Here is a 20,308-nt window from a genome sequence, read left to right on the forward strand (position 1 = left end):
ACTTGTATATTCCTGTAACACTTAACAAACACATAAACGCATGTGTGAAAAATACAAGTAAAATAAAGTAACTTTTTTATTTCACATAACATAACAAATAAAGACATATATCATGAATAACCTCATAAATATAAATCAATAAACAATGTGAAACAAGAAACATATATCATCAATGTATCTCCCCCTATCATGGACAACCCAATCAAAAACAAAGAATACATCATGAGCCAAAATTTTAAATATAGAATGAAGTGCTTAGATACAATCTAAAAGCTCCACAACTCCAAAACATCAAAAATCTCCCCCTAACTACAAAAACTCATCTACAAATGTACTCTCCCTTTTTGTGACGAATTGCCAAAGGGCAATCACTCATCATCAAAAGGAGGTGGCGGAGGCGACTGTCTCAAATGCTCCAAATCTGCTCGCAAGACACGAATCTCATCAAGCATGTCCACCATGAGCCGCCTGAACGGTCATGACAGTCTCTAACATATGTCGAATGTCTGAATCATCCGAGGTAAAAGGTGGAGGAACAGTAGCAGCAGGATCAACAGACTCCTCAACCGTAGTATCACCTGTAGAAGAGGAAGGAGGAGGTGCAACACTAGAAGACTCAACCCTACGACGTTTAGAGCTTGCTCTCATCTAAGAAGCCCTCTGCCTAAGAAAGGTGGCACCAATAGGGGCAATGATATGAACAGGTTCAGATGCAGGAAACTTATCTAAGCCTAGATGAAAAAGAATCTGATGAATAAAAATGGGGAAGAAAAGAGCATAAGCAATAGAACTACTTCTATAAACCTCAATCAAAGAATGAATAAAAAGATGAGGAAAGCTCATAGAAGCATAAAAAACAAGGGCAGACAAAAATGAACATCTCTCCAAAGGAATGGTATGTAGATGAGAGATAGGTCAAATGGAATGGCAAGAAATCTGAAAGAAAAGATAATGAGTCTCGGTCAGCTCGTGAGAGGTGATTCGAGGATCGGAACCCCACTAGATAGTAGTACCAGTAATAAATGACATAATGTCATCAAGGGGCGGAGACTCATCGTATGGGTAAACAGACTGCTGGACCAATGGCACCACAAGAGCAGCAGCCACTACTAAAGGAGTAATGGTGTACTCATCACCCCATATCCAACTTCTCACAAGAGTGTTGAAATTATAGGAGTGGACAGAGAGGTTTGAATAGAACTCTCTAATCAAGGTAGTCGAAGGAGGATAATCAACATCCAATAAGGGTAACTAGCCTCGACGGTCAAAGTTTCTCCTAATCTCACCATCTAGTTCATCTAACAGAACCTTTCTCTTTGCCCAAATGTTCCTACGAAGGTTCAACTTCTTATAACCTTCCTGGTTTTTCTCACTCAAAAACCTCTTACTATCAAAGGTGGGGGAAGAAGTAGAGGTGGATTTCCTATTAGCTCTAGTCTTCCTAGACAGCAAAAGGACAGACACAGAAGAGAAGACAAAAAAATAGAAAAACCAAAGGCAGACTGAATGTTAGCACAGAACAATATAGAAATAACAATTCTATATGATGCATGAACAATATCAACACATGATGCATGCTCTAATGCAGTGAAAATAAGTTCAATTTTACTCCAAGATCACAAAATTGGCTTGAGCATAGAGTTTACATCAAAAACCCCAAAATTTGAAAAACCCCATTTTCACAAAACTCAACAAATTGATCAATTTACCATTACACAAGAGAGATAACACATTATAATGATCAAAGGAATCAATCTAACAAGCCAATTTCATCAAATTAAGCACAATTGAACAAAGTCCCCAATTCGGGTAGTTTCAAGCCCTAGAATTTCCAATTTTCACAAAACACCAAATTGATCAAATTTAAACACAAAGATCACTTTTATAGTGTCCCACAACAAAAACCCATTGATCAATTTCCAAAGAAAAGGCTTAAATTATCAGAAATCCCAAATTTGCATAGGTTCGAAAATTACCCAACAATGCATGAATTAATGCATGAAAACTGAAAATAAATGAAAAAGGAAGGGCAATATGGTCTTACCGGCTTTGGAAGAGAAAAACCTTGCAAAAATTTTGAAGGAAAAAGACAAAAAAATTTCTTTGACTCCTTGACGGATCGAAGCGAGAGAGAAAAGCTTTTGAAACTTTTGAAATAGTGAATGAACACGTGAGAAACAAAGGTTTTTAAAAAACTCTCTGTACGATTTTCGATTGATCGAAAATGCCTTCGATTGATCTAGAACCAATCAAGCAGCGATCGAAACGGTCAAGTTCAAACCAAAATTTTAATCGCATTTTCGATCGATCGAAAAACAGGTTTGATCGGTTGAAAATTTGGAAAACACAATTTTTTTTGAAAAATAGAGCAATTTTTTGCAAAAACTCCTCAAAGCATTGAATTTTATGAATAAAATGCATGAATATGAGATGAAATGCTCTTAAAAAAAACAATTGTATTGAACCTAGATGTCCTAAAAATAAGGTTTGCAATCAATTATCCTTAAATTCTCATACAACAAACATGTTTTGCATAAAACTCAAGAAATTTTCAAACTTGGTTGGCCAAACCAAAATCACACACAATAACATGTATAAAGTTTAGCAAAGAGTAACTTGTGTAGTGTGTGCAACTTGCAAAAGCTTGAGATACATGTGAGGTGATATGTAAATAGAAATCAATCATAATTTCTACAAAATTCATCACATAAATTTGAGAGAAACTATCACCTAGAGAGTTACATCATATAACTCTCACATCTCCTAGAATAAAAGCTTGCAATCATGTAAGTTTCTTGAGTTTGCCTCATAATATATACACCAATTTTATTTGATTAGAAACTTATTAAAATAGTCAGGATAATGTACACACCAATTTTATTAGATTGTGAAGTTATTAAAGCCCGATAATATACACACAAATTTTAGCATTTAAACTGAGGTTACACCTTATGTTCTTTTTGTGCATGTGCTACACTTTCTCAAGTACAAAATCTTATGATATGCACTAAGATGTTCATGATTGTCTAGTAAATAGTGATGAGATGGTTATTTATACCTTTCTCAATAAGTTCAAGTTCAACAATCAAAGGCATGTGACTTCAAGATCAAGATCATGTGATCAAAAACTATAAACATCTTCCCACACAACATGCACTACAAGGCTCAGGCTAGTAAAGTGCAATAAATAAGCTTATCAAACCTAAACAAGGTACATACACATGTTATGTAAAAACAAATTGGCCAACCTTGATTTCCAATCTAAGATAAATAATGCAAAACACATTTTGCTTCCCTTTTCCCTTTTTTTTTTTTTTTTTTTTTTTTTTTTTTGAAAAGAAATGACAAAAACAACCTAGAATTAAATGCATGAATGTTATGCAATGCAAATCCTAGAAAAACAAAGAAAACAAAAGCAACAAAGAAGAATGGTCATAAAGAGTAAAGCGATGAAACACAAGGACCATGTTAGAAAGACTCACTTAGATTGAGCCTTTTGCATCCAAAACTTTTTAGATGCACCTCGAGCATTAGAGTTCTTATTCACACTAGAATGATTACAAACTCCAAGATTGGAATAAAGGTTTAGAACCTTTACCAATTCACCAATAAGTACCATAAGATCTTATGCTTGAGGCACAGACACTTTTGGTTTGTTTGCTCACTTAGCAGCTTGCAACTTGAAATAGTTTGAATGAATATGCCCAGACTTTCCACAAAAATGACAAACCCATGTAGGTCTATCATGCAACTTGCCTTTAGGAGGATTAAGAGTCTTAGGTTTAGATTCTTGAAGATCAACTCTAATTTTCCTAGGAGGTGTAACTTCTACATGTTTGACAACCTCACTCACAGGGGGTTCAAAAGAAGGAACAAAGTTTGTGGAATGTGGTTCAGGCATAGAGATGCTTTCTACAAAACCTAAACTAGTTTTGTCTGAGGGAGACTTTTGAACACAGCATGTGATCAAGTTTGGAGCTTGCAGACCTATTAGTTTGTTCTCCAACAATAGATAATTCAAGTTCCAAATTCTTAACTTTATCAAGCAAAAGCATGTTCTTAGTCTTCATATTATTCAACAATTCATTAGCATCAAACAGTTTCACAAGCAAATTTTTCTTATCAAGTTCAAGAGATGCAATTTTCTTTAAGCCTAACTCAACATTCATAACATCTTTTGCAGCAACTTTGCAAAGTTTATTATAGGCTTCTTGTAAATCTGCATCCTCAGAGAGTTCCCCATCAAAAGGGTTCTCTTTAATAGCAACACTTTTATCAACTACAGCAGTAGTTGTGAAAGCAATGAAGTTTCCATTCTCATCACTACCAGATTTATTGTCAGAAACTTCATCATCACTAAAGGTTACAGCCATAGCCTTACCCTTAGACCTCAAGAATTTTGGACATTCAGATTTCACATGACCATACCCTTGACATCTAAAACATTGTTGACCCATAAAATTATTAAAAGGTTGACCTACTTTCTCTTTAGGTTTTTCAGTGTTATTAGCCTTAGTGGGATCATTCCTCCTAAAATTTCTAGGTTCAGCATTCTTTTTACCTCTTGCCCTTCTGTTATTATTCCTAAGAAAGTTTCTAAAGTTCTTGGCAAGATAAGCAATCTCTATAGCAGAGAGCTCATCATCAAATCCACTCACATCAACATCATCAACAGATTTAAGAGCCATTGATTTGGATTTGCTAGTCTTAGGTAGATCCAACTCATAGGACTGAAGAGATCCTACAAGTTCATCAATACGAATGGAGTCCACATCCTTACTTTCAGTGATGGCAGTTACTTTAGGTCTAAAATTTTCAGTTAAAGATCTAAGAATCTTCCTAAAAATTTTAGATTGATCATAGATTTCACCCAGATTATAAACAGAATTAACAATATCATTAAGCTTAGCATAGAATTCATCCAAAGATTTATCATCAGACACTCTAATACTTTCAAATTTAGTTATTAATTGCTGTAACTTATTGATTTTTACTGCCTTTGTGCCTTCATGCACAATCTTGAGGATATTCCAAGCAGTATGAGCAATCTCAACATTAGAGATTCTCTTAAATTCCTCCATAGAAACAACATTGAAAATAGCATTCATAGCCTTGCTATTAAAAATGGCTACTTCTTTTTGAGAAGTTTGCTACTCACTAATAGGAGTAGTGGGCTTCTCCCATCTGTACTCAATGGAGTTCCAAACTCTTTCATCAATAGATTTCAGGAATGCTTTCATTCTTACTTTCCAGTAAGCATAGTTGTTCCCATCAAAGTGAGGTGAAATAATAAGAGAGTGTCCGTGTTCCATGACAACTGGGGTTAAGGATTAGCTCCTAGATCAAAAGATCTACAACAAGAGAGCAACCTGCTCTAATACCACTTGTTTATTTTTAGACCCCTTAAAACACAACCAGATTAACCTAATTAATTAGCCAAGTAATTACTTAGTCAAATTATCAAATCTAGGTTAACACACATATATCATATTATTGTAAAGTGCAGAAAATAAAGAACATAATAATATGATAACCCAGGAAAACTAAACCGGTAAAAAACCTAGGGAGAATTTAACCTAACTATTTTCAAGATAAAATTGAATACACTATGAAAGAATTGAAGTTTACACAATAACGACTTAGATCACTAACATCCTATTGCTACCTCGAATAGGAAACTTACTACCACAATCATATGATAGCTCCGAGTCCACAAACTACTTCTTTCTTGGATACCCAGCTAGTACAAGTACTCCCATTTGTGTATCTTTAAACTCTTGAAACAACAATTGAATTGATCACCAAGCTTTCAACATCATTCTTGAGATTGGAAACCCTAAGTGTATGTGAAGGCAAACACTTCTAGATCTCACAGAAGATTCAGATACACAGCATAAAGAGCAACTCTAAAACGTAGCTAGGATTTTCCCTTTTATACATAGGGAAAAAACATAAAACCCTACACGTTAAACGAATTTGGGCTAAGTTGGAAATTCTATAGAAAAAAACATTCTACATGACTTTCAATCAATCGAGCCAAGTAGATTTACACAGTAAATCCTACAGTAACTCGATTCCAACTTTACATAAAAGCACATACTTTGAGCAAGTCTAAATAAGATTAAAACGTTTTGATCATGGTTTGCCAACATTACAAAATGAAGTTCTAATACATTAGTTCCTAATTCCTTAGAACCAAACAGTATCACCAAAGGACATGTCTTTTTTTTTTTTTTGAAACCCAAACAAATTTTCTTTCAATAATTTAAAAGCAAATTCATTATTGTCTTACATCAGATTGTAGCACCAGGGGGACATGTTAAGCTTACTTGGATGATATAATTTCTTGTTATGTTTTCTTGAGATTTCTAACATGCATCACATCTTCCCACGTGGCACCAAAATCCCTTAAGCGTATACATAAACTTCTTTGACATAAATATTATCAGGGTTTACATCTAGATGAGCTATATGTCTGTCACGCTCATGCATGAAACTGCCATGCTTATTCTATATGTACAAATTTATCAAAGTGTCATCCAACCACCGTCAAAACAAGTTCTAAAGTTCGTAAGTCATGCCTACTTTTAGCATACGCTTGTGAGGAATATTAAACACTTTGTCACTCTGTCTCAAATTTCTCTTCAAGAAATTGTAAGCATAATCTATTATAATTCTCCTTCCTATACCAGCTCCTTTGCGTGCAATTACTTCATTCTCACCAAACAAATGGACAACCCCAGCACACCATGCTTTGTCCACTGCCTCGATCTCCTTCTCTATTGCCTCTTGTCGCTTCTCTTCATCAACTTGCTTTACATCCTTATTTTCATTCTCTCCATCAACCACTCCATCGTCTAATTCTCCACCATATTCATCATTGTTAAGCACATTTTGGGACAACCAAAAAACTTCATTAGCAATAAAATCTTTCAACATTTCAATCAACATCTTCTCAAAAGGCTCGTGCTCATTGCGCACATCTAAGTATCCATATCTCACAACACAACGAAACACATTGTGCTCTTTAGTTTCTACTCGACGAAAGAGGAAACGCTGTTCTATTGGAACTTTACTTATAGGTAGTGACTTGATGGAGACAAAAACGAGGACTGAGTGCAATGCAGGCACATTTTCAACATAGTGCTTGAAAATCGGTGGAATGCCCTGAACAAGCTCTGAGTAGAAGATGGCAAGCCCAGGCATTTGATTAATGTTTGTGCCAATAATAACTTCCTTGAGCTTATCTGGAGGGATTTTGTGATCAAGTTCATAATAGTACTTTCTTCTATACACATCGTTCCAAACATACATAATAGTCATTAGTACTGCAGCAAAGGCTAGGGGAAGATATCCTCCTTGGTCAAATTTGTAGAGGACTGAGCTTAAATAGACTAGCTCCACAGTGCCAATAACAAGAACATATGAGATAATGAGAAGTATGTGGGTTTTCCATATCATTATCATGATTAGTACTAGGAAGGAAGATGTGAGGGTCATTACAAACACCACTGCTATTCCTGAAATGCAACAAAGAATGTGGGTTAAAATTTTAGATAAGAAAAGGCAAAAATGAAAAGTTAGTAGAATTTGGCATTACCATATGCATTGCCAATACTTGTTGTACTTCTGAAACCTAAAGTAACGGCAACACAAGCCAACATTAGAAGATAATTAATCTCTGGTATGTAAACTTGTCCTTCATACTTAGTCGATGTATGCACAATTTTCACACGAGGGAAACACCCCAGTGATAATGATTGTTGGATTATAGAGAAAGATCCTGAAATCATAGCCTGGCTAGCTATGATGGCTGCCAATATAGCTATACCAAACATTGGCCAATACAGAGGGCCTGCATCAGAAATAGTCCAAACAGCAAATCAAACAAAATATATATAACACAAAATTTTAACAAAAGATATGTATTATGAACATCCGTACGAAGGAGGGGCAATATATATATATATATAGAGGTACTGTACCTAGATATTGATTCTTAGGTTTCCCACTTAAAATTCAGATGTGTTTTTTTTTTTTTTTTTTTTAATGGCTAAATTCAGCCATAGCAAAATTTTAAGAGGGAAACCTAAGAATCAACATCTAAGTACTATATCTAAGTTTTTTCTATATGAATAATATGAAGAAACGGTGTGGCTGTAGAAACAATTAATAATAGGGTTTATTTTCAACTTTTAAAAAATAGGGTAATTTGGAAAAAATATTATACTTAGAAAAAGGTGAAATTTAAAAAAATGGTAATTATAGGTTTATATTGTATTATTAATGTAAATCTTACATTCTAGAATAAAATAAATGTCTACAACATTGTACACATTTATTTAGTCTACAATGTAAATCTTATATTGTTAGTACAATGTAAATTTAGAATTTTTCTTTAAAAAATATATAATATACTTTGAAAAAAAAATGTAGGTTGAATCTGCATTATTAAATGGGCCCTTAATGTTTTACCAGGAATAGACTTGAAGAAGGTGTCCCCGACAAGGTCAATGTGCTTGCGAAGGAAGGCTGCTTGTCCAGTGTAAGCGAATATGAGAGCGGGGTAAGTCACTAAACACATACTTATTTGTATGGACCTAACTGTGAAGTGGCCTACATCAGCAAATAGGGCTTCAGTTCCTGCATGTTTTCATTTCAACATTCTATCAATGATTTCTCAAAGTTATTCAAATATAGTTTCATTATGCAACCAAATTCTAACCTGTTATGGCGAGGACAATGCCACCAAGGGAAACCCATGCTTCTTTTTTGTTCCTCTGAAAATATTCTATAATGTATTGTGGATTTAGAGCTTTGACAACTGTTGGATCAAACTTGATGAAATTGAAAATGCCAATGCCACCGATGAATGCAAACCAAATACAAATTATTGGAGCAAAAGTGTAGCCCACTTTGTCAGTTCCAAATCTTTGAATCGAGAATAGGCAGATCAAGATGGCAACTGATATCCAAACAATTATATCTGCAAATATAGAAATAGTATAAATATTGTAATACATGTATGATAATATAATTAACTAGGATTAAGGATCATTTGATTTGATTTCGTTTATGTATGATAATATAATTTTCTCTAAAAAGTTGGTGCAGGTAGTTTCTCATTTTGGCTACTCAAGCTTCAATTAGGATCATTGAAGACATATGGATGCCAGAAAAGAACTGAGAGCCCAATAATTACTGTGCCCATAGTTTAAAAGCTTAGTACCTTTTTTTTTTTAATTTATTTTTTTTTTAATGAGAAAAACTTAGTACTTGATTAATGCCTAATGCTTATTGCACTTTAGTTGACTGAATTTACTATATAGGGTCATGCTATCGACTGCCCTTAGGGTAATAGTTAATAATCCATTTTGGAAAAGTTTTGACACAACTTTTGTGGAAAATGGGAAAAGATGTCAAAACATTAATTTTTTTTTTTCCCCATAAAAACTTTCTTTAAATGGATTATTAACCATTGTCTTTAAGGGCATCCGTTAGCATTTCTCTTACTAATATATGCCTGGGCATATGTTAGTAAACTATTTTAAGAATTTTTTTATGGGAAATTGAAAAAGTTGGTAACACTTTCAATTTTCCATAAACCAACTTTTTCAATTTCTCATAAAAAGTTTCCTAAAATGTATGAATTGCCTAAGTGTCTTTCTGGTGATTACTGAATATAAAAGTCATACAATCTTTTTAAGAAAATGAAAGTGGACTAAATTAATATCATTTAGAAAAAGGTTTGATTAACAGAGCTCCACATTCAACAGCCCATAAAACAATCTAGACAACATTATTCGTAAAAATTTAAATAAACTATTTTGTCTTTCTATCCTTCTGCATAAATTGACCGTCTAGCTATCACGGTGACATAGGAAAGAGATGTGCTACGTCCACAATATTTTTACAACAAATCATAAGTAGTTAGTTGTTATTGGTTCAAATTTGAACCTAACACTAAGATTAGTTTTTTGTCCCAACAATAACAACCTACCACTTAGGATTTGTAGTAAAGATGTTGTGGACATATGATTTCTCCATAAGGAATGAATTAACTATATTATTGCTTGAGGATGTTGTATTATGTAATACAACAACGAGGCCTTAATATATATATATATATATATATATGTACACACACTATTTAAGGGTGTCCCCTGTTTGGGATCCTTATTTTTTTATTTCAAAAATGCCCTACAACCCTATGTTTAAGTAAAGACAAAACTGAAGGACAATTCGGTAAAAATACAATTCTAACTCCTACTAAAACATTGCCTAAAAAAAAGAGGTGCTACGTCCACAACATTTTCACAACAAATCATAGGTGATTAATTGTTATTGGTTCAAATTTAAACCTAAAACCAAGATTACTTTTTTGCCCCAACAATAACAACCAATAACAACCTGCCACTTAGGATTTGTTATAAAAATATTGTGAAAATATTGTAAACATATCATTTCTCCCTAGAAAATAGAGTCACTTTCCTATTGATTTCCAAATTGCTTTATTCACTTATAAATTATATTTTCAAAATAAAAATTATATATAAAAAATAAAGACACAACCTTTTTTTTTTTTTTTTTTGCTATAAAATAGGACCACTATACATTTTTGCTATAAATTATATATATATAGTTGAGTTCAAATTGCAAATGATGTCAATATAATTGACATTATACCACTTAATAAATTTTTATTAGATCAATATTTTGAAAATCACACTATTAGATTATATGTTCATGATACATGGATACAAAATTCCATGCTAATTGGACGTTGTAAACTATTTGATCTATAAGCTCATTTTTTTTGTATTTTTTTTATGGGTTTTTTGTATTGTTTTAACATATAAAAACGTGAAATTTAAACAATGATATTGTTAAAATGTTAAAAAGCTAAAATGTAATCTGACCATAGATATTTCAAAATTCTCATTCCAAAAAAAATATTGGAGTATGGGCACGCATGCACATGCAATTTTTCAACGTAGATAACCCTCGTACTCTTTAATTCGGCCACAAAACATTTAAGGACTCTAGCGCTTAGCCTATATGTAAATTTCAAAGTTTAAAACTCTCCAAAATTTCATTTTCGATAGTTTGGTACTCCTTTGAAAAGAGGAAAGATTCCAACTCAAAGCGTGCCTCACCTTCCTTGTCTTAGAGTCATGGATTCAACATTTTATGTTTATAAGTCATAAATTCAGCTATTTTTATCTACTTCTTAATTAGCAGTCAAAGTTGGAAACCAAAATTAATAACATTGTAAATATATATGTATACCATGCAATGCATCATACATTAAAGTGGAAGATAAGAAGAAATGGCAATCCAAGAAAAAAGAGTGCATGTGATGTACGTAGTACCATCTGTCACTGCAGATGTAGCTTTCTTGATCCCTCCCACAGCTGATAAAACTGCCATCAATCAAAAGTGACAGAAAATCATTTTAAAGTCAAAAGTCAGATAAGAAAATAAGAGAGTAAAGACTAAATTCCTACAAATCCTACGAAACCTACGAAACCTACGAAATTTGAATGGCGTGCGGACAAGGGATGCGTAGATCATCAATTTGAAGCATAAATCATCAATCATCAATCTTATCATATTCTAACTCCATTATACTATATTCTTTTGACAAAGACTTAAATAAATAAAAAAAAAAAAAACTATTCCTAAATTCTAATTTTAGTGTATTTATCTAATTTTTCATACAATATCAAACTATCAATGGAAACTAAACTAAAAATTCACATTAAAAAAAAAAAAAAAAAAATCCCTTTTCTTCTATAAGTGTTATAAGAGTCATACTAATAAACCTAACCCAAAATTTCCTCGTGGGAGAGATTCCATATAATATAAATTATTTATTTTATATTACAGTATTGTGCTACAGGATTCGTCTTAACAGCTGTATAATTTATTTGTTTTATGTTATATAAACATGCAGTATAGGGATAATTCATAATTCTCAGTAGGTTTCGCCTTTAGAGAAACATCAAATAAGAAAATAAACAGACCTGAGATGCAAGGAGTGAGCACACCATCTCCAATCACCATGGAAGTACCAAGCATGGTGGCGTACAAAAGGAAGAGCTTTGCAAACTGGCTATTCTCTAGCTTAGACTTAAGCCATGATGCCCTCTTTAGACTGTTATTTGGTGAATCAAGCTTGAAATTTGAGACCTCCTGGTCTTCAGCTTGCTGACTAGGGATCAAACCGACCTTTGCATATCGGCATATGAGAGAGTACAGAGCAAATGTGCCTCCTAAGATAGTTTAATTACTCGTCAATTAGAAGTAACAATATATTTGTTCAATTTTCTTTCTTGCTCTAGGAAAAAGTTTAAATGTAGAAATAAATCAGAAACAATGTTACTATGCAATCTCTTTTTTTTTTTTTTTTTGGCTAATGCAGTAGACTTGTTCTGAGCTAAAGTTAGAATAATTGGGTAACGTTTTTAAAAATGGTCACGTCACATCTAAGCTTGGATTAAAATGACTATAAAATTATACCTGCGATATAGCATGTCTCGCAGCAGGTAATTTTTCTTTTAATTATGGGTGCGCATGTGTATGTACGTATTATAAACTTCATTAGTCAATGAAAGTTAAAAGACTTTTGAGAAAACATATGAGAAATATAAAAGGGACCGTTATTGTGGAAGTTTATTCTATTAAATTATAACATACATGCATGCTCATGAATATTAAAAAGTAAAGCCATGTCCTAAATCTGGGGATCATGATGGACCACCAACCCCACTTTTCTTCACGAGCAGTGGAAAAGTTTGGATATTTTGAATCTTCCAGCCTTCCACAGAGCTCATATGATGTTTAACCATTAAACTAAAAGGCTTTATTACTATTATTTTCTTCTTCTAAAAGAGGCCAGGTGCTTGCAATTTTGACTTTTAAGGTCTGAACTTGACTTGGTACGCGCTGAATCGTTTTTGGAAACGGTCTTCTCATTTATAGATCGGGGCTGGCTAGTCAAGCTTCTCCCTAGTTCGTGAATTCCCTCCATGTTTACTTTAATGCATACAAACAAAATTTCATTTAAAAAAAAAAATTATTTTATTTAAACAATATTAAAAATACTATAAATTTTATTACATAAACCTATAAACTAACTTGTTATTAATCAGAAGAAAAAATTTAAATATTCATTTATTAATTATATTGTATAAGTGGTACTAATTATAATTTTTTTACATCAATTTGTACATTTTTTGTAATAAAATTTGTAGAAGCTTTGGTACTTTTATATAACACTTGAAAGCTCTATACTTTAATACAATGGAATCCTTAGAAACTTGAGTTCGCGCGTCTTGAACTTTTCTTTCAAGAGAGAATCTGAAAATGTTTTAAAAAGATTTTAAAATATATAGTAGGTTATTCAAAGGTGCCCATTTTTTTTTTTAATGTATCATTTTTACCTAATCTTATTGTAGAGTTTTGGAGTTAGTTACAAGTATTTGGTATTTGAATTTCAATTAAATATGCACCCATGACAAAATTGAGGTGAGAGGACTTTTTAAAGGTAACATTATTTACATTTATAAGAAATTGGGAAAATATCTCAAATTTAATCCACTACTAAAGAAACCAGAAAAAACTGTGGTGTAGGATTTAGTATATTCAGAAGCTAGCTGAGAAGAGGATTTACAATAGAAAATTCACCCCTTCAAAGAAATAATTTGAAAAATCAATGTGTAAATATTTGCAAGTAATGATTGATAATAGAATAATGAAAATATTTAGCATGGAACTCATTTAAAATATCCGCTCTCTTTTTATTAAAAAAAAAAAAAAAACAAAAGTACGAGCCGGACAAGGACTGGCATTCTGCTGACCAATAAATCTGGTAAGACAGAGAATATATATATATTCACTTGGTGCACAGTAAATTGTCATGGAAAACGCATGGGGTAGCCTGTGATTACGTGCAACTTGTATGTCTATATATTAACCTAAAGAGCAGCTAAATAAGGATGTAAAATCTTACCATCACCATTGTCATTGGCTCGTAAGACAACGAAAACGTATTTGACCAAAGGGATCAGTGTGAGGGTGTAAAAGATCATAGAAAGGACTCCCAAAATGTCATCGTTATGGTTTATGCCTTTTGTAAAGGTGCTTTCAAACACATATAATGGTGATGTACCAATGTCCCCATAAACAATTCCGATGCTCTGAAATGCTAGGTGCAAGATCACCTTCCACGCCATAGTCTAAAAAAAATCCAGAAAATACACGTGTATGTTAAAATCAGAATTTGTGTTAATTAAAAAAGACGAAGAAGAATGATTATAAAAATAAATAAAAAAGACTAAGAAGAAGAAGAATTATTACAGTTGCTTAACTTTTTTTTTTCTTTTTTTGTGGTCAATTTTACTCCGTGTTCTTTACTATATCATCAATGATGTACATCACTTTTAATAATACAGTATTATAACCCCCAAAAAAAAAATGTATATGAAAGATTTGAATTGATAGAAGTATGATTGATGTACTAAATGACATCCATCAATTAATATGATAGGTCCAGTCTTTCTTTTAGTATTTCGATTGGCCTTGACATGAAAACGATTTGAAATCCTAAAAAAAAAAAAAAAAAAAAAAACCATTTGAAACTAAATATATAGAAATAACTGAAAAATCTAAGCGTTTAACCAAAAAGTGTTTTTAGTAAAGATGTCATGTAAGATGTTGCTCTAGCTAGACTGAAAATATGTAAAAAAGTAAAAAACACATTAATTATTAATATTAAAAGGAGACCTTGGAGTCATGGCCATGAAGACCTCGTACGCTGCTGGATTCGATGTCTAAGGAGTCGTGTCTTCGCAACTTATGACATGAAAGTTTCTTCCCATTGAGTTGTTGATGAGGAACTTCCTCTTCTTGGCTTTGTTCGATTTTATCTTCTTCTATACCATCAGATATTTCCATGTTTCTATGTATCACGGATTGTATACAAGGTGATCCAAAGAAAGCACAATACAACTATCCTAGCCTTCCCAGTCTCTTAAAACTCTTTTTTGGAAAGTCTCTCATAAACTCACTTACATATAATTAAAGGAGGGATTAGATTTAGAAGTGAGAAGGATCTATGAATAGGTGGCGATGATGAGGCTCCGGAGGGGTTAATTCCTAGATGCAAGAATGGGTGATACATATTTATATCCAAAACAGGAGGCACACCCCCAAAAAACCAATTAAAAAAAAAAACCCACAAGAAAAGCTAAGGATTAAAAAATAGGATGGAAAAAAGCCCTACCCTATGTGTGTTTCGCCAATAATAAGAAGAGAAGTACGTTACGCATATTGATTTTTCTTAGTGAAGTACGTTACTTATATTGATTTTTTCTTTTTATAATTGTTAAAGACTATCTATTAGTTAGTCGACTCCGGGTTTATAGGAACCACAAAGCTATATATGGCCCAACAGGTTAGTGAGTTGAGCTATGGGTTAATTGCATTGTTAATCTTAGTAATGTCCTAGTCTTAAGAGTATGGTCATTGTGGCTGTAAGGTTGAATTTATTCAACTATATGTTGGTTTTATTCCATACCAAATTTGTTTGTAATTCAGCATTTAGAAACCCTGTTTTCAGATAGGAATAATGTAAGGGTTGTGTATGAGAGTATGAAGAATTGATCAAGTGTGTGCATCAAAAGGCTTCTCGAGACTAGAATTCGTAATTGACTTGCGAGTGGTGACTCACCAGAATCCAGCATACGTGTGAAGCATGCAGGAAGTTAAAGGGTCAGGACAGCTGTTTTGCAAAAAAATGACTTTTCACATTTCTTCTCATACCCTACTATAAATACCCTTATACCCATGAAATGTAGATGACTTTCACAAAGAATTTTGAGAGATAAACCTTAGAGAACAACAAAATTAATTCATTCACAATTTTATACCTTTGATTCTCCAAATTCCTCTACTCTCACCCTCTTCATTGTCATACCCTTAAGAGGAACTTAAGCCAAATCCTTACCTCACCACATTCAAAGCAGTGAGAAGGTTATTGGTGTTTGGGAAGCAATTCAAGAGAGAACCAATTCATTTTAGTTGATGCAATGGAATAATTGCGGGATCCGATAAGCTAAAAAGGACAAGGTTAGGTGAATGTTCAAATAGTGTATAAAACACCAATGAACGTTTAGACCTCCAAATTACAAGTTACCAACACACACTTATAATCAAACAATATATGTGCAAAATATGAATATAAGCTAAACCCAAACAGGTAACACACTCTAAACTATAATTAATCACAATCACAACAGTAATTAAAAGGTAAAGAGAAAGGGAAGAAATGTGCAAACACAAAAATAACACAGCGATATGATATCGAAGAGGAAACCGAAGTACTCAGCGAAAAACCTTTCTGCCTATAACGTCCCAGTCAGACACAAAAAAAAAGGGGTAGATTTCTTTTAGTTCCCACGTGCTTCCCAACTACCCCACCTATCACCCTTCCCCACCACTCATTTTCACTTATCCCCTTATCTCTTTGATCGGCTCCTCACTTCTCATTTCTTTATTTTTCTTCTTTTTCATTTCCAGTATAACACTTCTCTTCACTCTCTCAAACTCTCCCGGTAGTACCTCAATACCACCATTTCCACCATCATTTTCCGGTAAGATTACCGGAAAATTCTTGAGAACCCATAAGCACCTTCACATCCTTTTTTTGAGGTAAAAATTTCTAATCTTTTTGGTGGGTTTTACACTTTTGTTTGAGGTTATTTTTTATCTAAGTTTTAATAATGATACCCATGTGATTTATGAGCATTGGAAGTGATATTTATGTGTTTGTATGTATGGGTTTTGTATTGGTAGGATTATTTGATGAGTGGATATATGGTTTGTGCTAATGATGACTGCCTAAGGTTTATTTATAGTGGAAAATTTAGGGGTTTTGAGTTATAACATGTGATGGTTGGTAAATCTAATTTTCCATTGCCTTTGGGTTTATTTGGACTTAGTTGAAGTTCTAAATTTCTTGTCTTGGAGGATATTTTGATTTTGCTTTCATGGGTCTCTTATTGATGTAGTGTAAATTTTATGAAAGTTAGTCATGATGTTGGAGATGATATTAAATGGGTTAACTTTATAAATTAGAGTTTATGCCTTGTGAATCAATTTGTTGAGAAACTTTGGAAGTGGAATACATTATTATTGATGAGGTTAAATAGTAGGCTTGCCTAATTAAGTGCTCTTTTGGCAATTCCTAAATTGTGGCTAGATATAATTTCAAGCTCTATGCTTATTGTGATAGGTTTACTTGATATTATTTAGGTTCTAGCTAATCTCCTTGAAGCTTGGAGAATTAGGATTTTATGGTTGCGAGGTAAGTAGCTTTTTAATGAGATTTTTGAAAAATAAACATGTTGCATAAATGATGTTTTTGGGTTAGACACACTTTTGGAAACTACCTATGAAAATTATAATTTCCTAAAACTATTGTGTCATAACCTTAATATATGTATGATTATATTTGAAATGCATCATATTTGGTATTGCATTTGGGGAAATGCATGAATTGTTGATATGGAAAAATGAGCATCTTTTATTTAATTTTTGATAAGGAAATCTTGGATTTTATGGTATATTAAAAAATTTAAAGATGCTTATTTTGTCTTGTTATGTGGGAAATTGTTAGAAAATCTTTTGATAATAATGAAATTGAAAACCTTACAAACTTTATGGAAGTTAGATTATTTAAAATTTTTCTGAAACTACCTAGTTATAAACTATGTATTTGAAAGAAAATGTATAATTGTGAGCTTTATGGGGTTTCAACACCATGCCATATGTGATTTCCTGATGATCACCCGATTTGGTTTTCGTAGTCTTTGTGACAACGGAATCAAATCTAGATCAGTACCCTTTTACTTTGGATGACACGTTCTTCCCTACTGCCCATGGAGAGGAAGAGGTTCATTGATTGTGTGTGGGTGAGGCTATTGTCCATGGGGTTAAAAGTCTACATACCAGAGAAGAAAATATCATGTCAGTTGTGAATGGGTGGATCCCTTGACCGGTCTATGTGGTAATGTGGTATATTTGTGATAATTTATCTTATGTTAGATATTATGGCTTTGAAAATTTATATTGTTGATGCTCACAGATTATAGTATATAGCCATATTATTATTATTGAAAATGAAACTTACATTTCCGCCACCTCCATTAATAATGCTACTTACTGGGCGTTAGCTCATCCCATCCTTTAACAGTTTTCAGATTTACTAGCTATACCTTGAGTATGGAGCTTACTTCTTTGGTGATGATTAGAGTGCTATGTTAAATTTGGAGACTTTTGCTATAAATGGTTGGTGGCTCGATGTTGCTATGTTCAATGAGACCTTCATTAATTCTATTGGAGGTGGGCCGCTTGAGGTTTGTTAGCCTTTGGCGTGGTAGGCCTAGACTTGATGTTAACGTCCATAATCTTGATAAAATTGTGACTTTGTGTAATTTAATGAGTTTTGTAATATATTCATGTATTATGTGGAGGTACATGATTTTTAGTTATTGTTTGTAAATATGTTATAGAGCTCTGACTTGTAATGTGGAGATTTTAGTATGATTATATATTCTTATCCTGTGGAAAAGAAAGGAAAATAAAGATCTCCTATAATTTGTTTTGCCAAAAAGGAAAAATCTACAAGTAGCCTTGGGATGTATTTCTCATGCTTTGGACCCTTTTTGGTTTGGGGTGTGACATTGCCGCCCTCCATGTAGTCAATAATCCACTAGAAAATGAAGTTGGGATATATGAATAGCAGAAGACCCTCTAAGCCTAATCTACTTAATGCACCTAGGCCCTCCAAACTTCTTACTCCAACAAAGTTATGTCGAACCTTATCTTCTCTAACTTACCAGATCCTGCAATAGCTTATTACATCAACCAAAATAAATTGGTCCTTTCTAAACTGCTTCCCAAGCACCAAAAAATTTTTCTCACTGATATGGGTATGGTGAGATAAGAATTTGATTAAATGTAATTCTTAAGGATATGTCAATAGAGATGGTGAGAGCAGAGGAATTTGGAGAATCAAAAGATGAAGATTGTGGATGGGTTAATCTTGTTTTTTCTAGGGTTTCTCTCTCAAAATTCTCTTTGGAAGCTCTCTACATTTTGTGGGTATAAGTGTATTTATAGTAGGGTGTATGAGGAATGCAAAAGGTCAGGTTTCTAACAAACAAGGCATTCTGGCAACTCGGCCTCGAGACTGGAACGAGTCACGAGTTTGAGTCGCGAGCTTACTGCTTGGCCAGACTAAAAGTTTTGTCCTGTAGTGCTACAATTGGCATAACCCTTCAGCTCCCTTTGCATGCTTCACATGTGTTCTATTCTGGCGACTTGTTAGTCGCGAGATCTAGTCGCAAGACTTGCACACATCTGAGATTTCTTCACACTCTCTCACATACTACCTTTACATAATTCCCACCTAAATACAAGGTATCTAATTGCTAAATTACAAGGAAATTTTGGCACGAAATAAAGCCAACACATGATTGAATAAATTCAACCTTACATTAGGTGTAACCTTGTTGGATCAAGAAGCTTGGAGGGTTTAGATGTATTAGGTAGATTAGGCTTGGATGGTCAATTGCTATTCATGTATTCCAACTGATTTTCTAATGGATCATTTTACCACTTAGAGGGCAGCGAAGAGGTTTTTCGCCAAGTTCTTCGGTTTTCTCTTCGATAACACATACCAGTATTATCTTGCGTTTGCTTCTCTATCCCTTACTCTTTGCTTTTAATTACTACTGTGTTGTGATTAAATTATGGCTAAGAATAGTTTGCATGTTTGGGTATAGCTTATATTTATCATTCCGCACATATATTGTTGAGTATAAGCTTGTGTTGGTTATTTTGTAATTGGGGATCTAAACATTCACTAGTGTTTTACACACTAAGTGAGCTTTCAATGGCCATTAGTTTAGGAGGTAGGTCTATCTTTCACATTATTGAACTTGAATTATGTGTATAAATTCTACTGAATTATCAATAAAATATCATTAATTGTCATTTCCTTAAAAACACAAGTTGTTTAGGACGTTAGACTCCCTCAAAATAGTCTATTTTATAAATTTAGGAGGCCTAGGTGGTAGCACCCAAAAGTAGTACATTTAATTCCTAGTTACAATCTAGAAATTGACAAGTATAAGAAAAAATATCTATCTACCAACCTTTTATATAAGTTTAGAGTTTAGGTTACAAGATGGGAATGAGTTAGACACTCACCTTACCCAATGAAACCAATTTTCTAGACTAT

At 33.2% G+C, this 20,308-nt stretch overlaps 1 protein-coding gene and 1 long non-coding RNA gene across 2 annotated transcripts; one reads left to right on the forward strand and one right to left on the reverse strand.

Annotated features, from left to right (window-relative positions):
• Positions 1-6,292: 6,292 nt before the first annotated feature.
• On the reverse strand, positions 6,293-15,171 carry LOC126710193 (potassium transporter 5-like). Its single transcript, XM_050410576.1, has 8 exons — positions 14,788-15,171; positions 14,015-14,240; positions 12,027-12,275; positions 11,373-11,423; positions 8,726-8,986; positions 8,476-8,643; positions 7,601-7,855; positions 6,293-7,520 (listed from the first exon to the last, which is right to left on the reverse strand). Exons 1-8 carry the CDS (start codon positions 14,956-14,958, stop codon positions 6,562-6,564), a joined length of 2,340 nt encoding a protein of 779 aa, XP_050266533.1. The 5' UTR covers positions 14,959-15,171; the 3' UTR covers positions 6,293-6,561.
• A 1,388-nt stretch (positions 15,172-16,559) lies between these two features.
• LOC126710147 (uncharacterized) lies at positions 16,560-18,660 on the forward strand. The gene is made up of 2 exons (XR_007649580.1): positions 16,560-16,713; positions 17,317-18,660. It is a non-coding gene; the product is annotated as an uncharacterized LOC126710147 (long non-coding RNA).
• Positions 18,661-20,308: the final 1,648 nt, after the last annotated feature.

The sequence above is a fragment of the Quercus robur genome, chromosome 12 (assembly GCF_932294415.1).
Source record: "Quercus robur chromosome 12, dhQueRobu3.1, whole genome shotgun sequence".
Lineage (NCBI taxonomy): Eukaryota > Viridiplantae > Streptophyta > Magnoliopsida > Fagales > Fagaceae > Quercus > Quercus robur.